This window comes from Macrobrachium rosenbergii, chromosome 57, assembly GCF_040412425.1.
Source record: "Macrobrachium rosenbergii isolate ZJJX-2024 chromosome 57, ASM4041242v1, whole genome shotgun sequence".
Lineage (NCBI taxonomy): Eukaryota > Metazoa > Arthropoda > Malacostraca > Decapoda > Palaemonidae > Macrobrachium > Macrobrachium rosenbergii.
Window position 1 is genome coordinate 8,661,850 of NC_089797.1, and position 3,367 is coordinate 8,665,216.

A 3,367-nucleotide genomic window follows, 5' to 3' on the forward strand; every position below is an offset into this window, starting at 1 on the left:
CTTTGTTATTTTAAACCCCCAACCATTCTATATTTTTCTACTGCAATCAGTATGAGTATTCTCCTATTCTCATCCCACAAATATATATATATATATATATATATATATATATATATATATATATATATATATATATATATATATATATACAGTATATGTACATGCAAACAGGTTTGTATTATGATGGTAGTTTGTTAATTTCGTATGAGCATTATTCTTTCGGCAAATATCCCTTGAGTGGCCAACACAAGCAGGTGGGTTGGTAACCTTGTCTCTTATCTCCTCTCTGGGTCGGTAACCCTTGTCTCTTATCTCCTCTCTGGGTCAGTAACCCTTGTCTCTTATCTCCTGTCTGGGTCAGTAACCCTTGTCTCTTATCTCTTCTCTGGGTTGGTAACCCTTGCCTCTTATCTCCTCTCTGAGTCGGTAACCCTTGTCTCTTATCTCCTGTCTGGGTTGGTAACCCTTGTCTCTTATCTCCTATCTGGGTCAGTAACCCTTGTCTCTTATCTCCTGTCTGGGTCAGTAACCCTTGTCTCTTATCTCCTCTCTGGGTCAGTAACCCTTGTCTCTTATCTCTTGTCTGGGTTGGTAACACTTGTCTCTTATCTCCTCTCTGAGTCGATAACCCTTGTCTCTTATCTCCTGTCTGGGTCAGTAACCCTTGTTTCTTATCTCCTCTCTGGGTCAGTAACCCTTGTCTCTTATCTCCTCTCTGGGTCAGGAACCCTTGTCTCTTATCTCCTATCTGGGTTGGTAACCCTTGTCTCTTATCTCCCGTCTGGGTTGGTAGCCCTTGTCTCTTATCTCCTTTCTGAGTCGATAACCCTTGTCTCTTATCTCTGGGTCGGTAACCCTTGTCTTTTATCTCCTGTCTGAGTCGGTAACCCTTGTCTCTTATCTCCAGTCTGAGTCGGTAACCCTTGTCTCTTATCTCCTCTCTGGGTCAGTAACCCTTGTCTCTTATCTCCTATCTGGGTTGGTAACCCTTGTCTCTTATCTCCTGTCTGGGTTGGTAGCCCTTGTCTCTTATCTCCGATAACCCTTGTCTTATCTCTGGGTCGGTAACCCTTGTCTCTTATCTCTGTCTGAGTCGGTAACCCTTGTCTCTTATCTCCTGTCTGAGTCGGTAACCCTTGTCTCTTATCTCCTCTCTGGGTCAGTAACCCTTGTCTCTTATCTCCTCTCTGGGTCAGTAACCCTTGTCTCTTATCTCCTCTCTGGGTCAGTAACCCTTGTCTCTTATCTCCTCTCTGGGTCGGTAACCCTTGTCTCTTATCTTCTCTCTGGGTCACTAACCCTTGTCTCTTATCTCCTCTCTGAGTCAGTAACCCTTGTCTCTTATCTCCTCTCTGGGTCGGTAACCCTTGTCTCTTATCTCCTCTCTGGGTCAGTAACCCTTGCCTCTTATCTCCTCTATGGGTTGGTAACCCTTGTTTCTTGTCTCCTCTCTGAGTTGGTAACCCTTGTTTCTTGTCTCCTCTCTGAGTTGGTAACCCTTGTTTCTTGTCTCCTCTCTGAGTTGGTAACCCTTGTCTCTTATCTCCTGTCTGGGTCAGTAACCCTTGTCTCTTATCTCCTGTCTGGGTCAGTAACCCTTGTCTCTTATCTCCTCTCTGGGTCAGTAACCCTTGTCTCTTATCCCCTCTCTGGGTCAGTAACCCTTGTCTCTCATCTCCTGTCTGGGTCGGTAACCCTTGTCTCTTATCTCCTCTCTGGGTCAGTAACCCTTGTCTCTTATCTCCTCTCTGGGTCAGTAACCCTTGTCTCTTATCTCCTCTATGGGTCAGTAACCCTGTCTCTTATCTCCTCTCTGAGTCGGTAACCCTTGCCTCTTATCTCCTCTCTGGGTCAGTAACCCTTGTCTCTTATCTCCTCTCTGGGTCGGTAACCCTTGTCTCTTATCCCCTCCCTGGGTAGGTGATCCTTGTCTCTTATCTCCTCTCTGGGTCGGTAACCCTTGTCTCTTATCTCCTCTCTGGGTCGGTAACCCTAGTCTCTCATCTCTCGGTCGGTAATCCTTGTCTCCAATCTCCTCTCTGGGTCGGTAAGCCTAGTCTCTTATCTCCTCTTGGTCGGTAATCCTTGTCTCTTACCTCCTCCCTCGGTAGGCAACCCTTTTCTCTTACCTCCTTGCTGGGTCGGTGACCCTTGTCTCTTATCTCCTCTCGGTCGGTAATCCTTATCTCTTATCTCCTCTCTCAGTCAGTAACCCTAGTCTCTTATTTCCTCCCTCGGTAGGTAATCCTTGTCTCTTACCTCCTCGCTGGGTCGGTAACCCTTGTCTCTTATCACCTTTCTATTCTTAAGTCGCGCTGATATCCCGATCCCATTCAGCCCGGAAACTGTTTCTAATCTGTCACACCTAAACTTTGAGACTATATGGCTTTTTTTCTTCCAAAAAAGTAACAAACTCTTTATGAAATACTTGCAAATAAAGATGGAGCGAGAGAAACGAATCTGTTTCTGTTCATATGGAGATTTAGGACATAAAAAATAAAATAATAGCACTTTGAAAAACTATTTACCCCCATAAAGACTGGAATGGAATGGAAATTAAACCATAATATGCCATCTAGTGCTAAAATGCACCATAACAGTAACAATAGTCATTTTAATATGAAGTAGAGCTGTTTTTATCTTACAGTGTTCTTCTGAATTTCAAATTAGTGTATTGGAAATAACTAGTTGTACTGTAATTTACTGTTACATAACAATGGAAAATATGTTGAAAAAAAAAATTGAACGTTCCTCCCTTTGTGCAGTAACTCAGTCTTATGTGATAACAGAGGATATATAAATGAAAGTAAATTGATGGTTCATACCTCTTTGTTTTTACCGCAGACCCAGGAAATCAATGTTTTGCAATAAGGCAATGACTGCTCCTTACATATAATTAATCGATAAAGTAATTCCATTGGATGGTTTTCCCAATTTCGTCTGTTTACCGACGATCAGTTGTGAGATGGATCGTCAACAGCAGAGTGACTGGTTCATTATCTCTGGACAAACTCTCTAGCTGGGGCCTCGAAGGAAGCCAGTCTAATTCTCTAGGCAGTGAAGGAGAGAGTGACTGGAAGGAGTTCTTTGTAACCGCCATGACCAAAAATGGGAGGAGTCTGTTGCATTATGTATTCCTCATGTTTCAAGTGATAGGGTTCTTTCCATATACTTTGATGAGGAGCGGCAAGCTCATCAACTCTCCTGCTCTGTCTGTGAAGCTTCTCCTGTGGTCTGTGTTCCTGAATTTGTTTGTCACTCCAGTGCCATACTGCTATTACCTCGTTGTGTCGAGCTTGGACAGCAAAAGGGTAGGGAACTTCGCCATTAAAATCTCTTCTGTATCCATTTCAGCCATTGTCGTGGT

General features: G+C 43.6%; 1 protein-coding gene across 1 annotated transcript; it reads right to left on the minus strand.

The window, feature by feature from the left end:
• Positions 1-211: 211 nt before the first annotated feature.
• LOC136836989 (basic salivary proline-rich protein 2-like) lies at positions 212-3,100 on the minus strand. The gene is made up of 3 exons (XM_067101522.1): positions 2,949-3,100; positions 988-1,779; positions 212-941 (listed from the first exon to the last, which is right to left on the minus strand). Exons 1-3 carry the CDS (start codon positions 3,098-3,100, stop codon positions 212-214), a joined length of 1,674 nt encoding a protein of 557 aa, XP_066957623.1.
• Positions 3,101-3,367: the final 267 nt, after the last annotated feature.

What these genes read in the sequence shown, in the direction of transcription:
- LOC136836989 (XM_067101522.1), bottom strand. Translation starts at nt 3,100, where the DNA reads ATGGCGGTTACAAAGAACTCCTTCCAGTCACTCTCTCCTTCACTGCCT. An exon ending in CATCTCACAACTGATCGTCG is followed by an intron (nt 1,780 to 2,948) that starts GTAAACAGACGA and finishes ACTGACCCATAG; the next exon opens with AGGAGATAAGAGACAAGGGT. An exon ending in ACAGGAGATAAGAGACAAGG is followed by an intron (nt 942 to 987) that starts GTTACCAACCCA and finishes TTACTGACCCAG; the next exon opens with AGAGGAGATAAGAGACAAGG.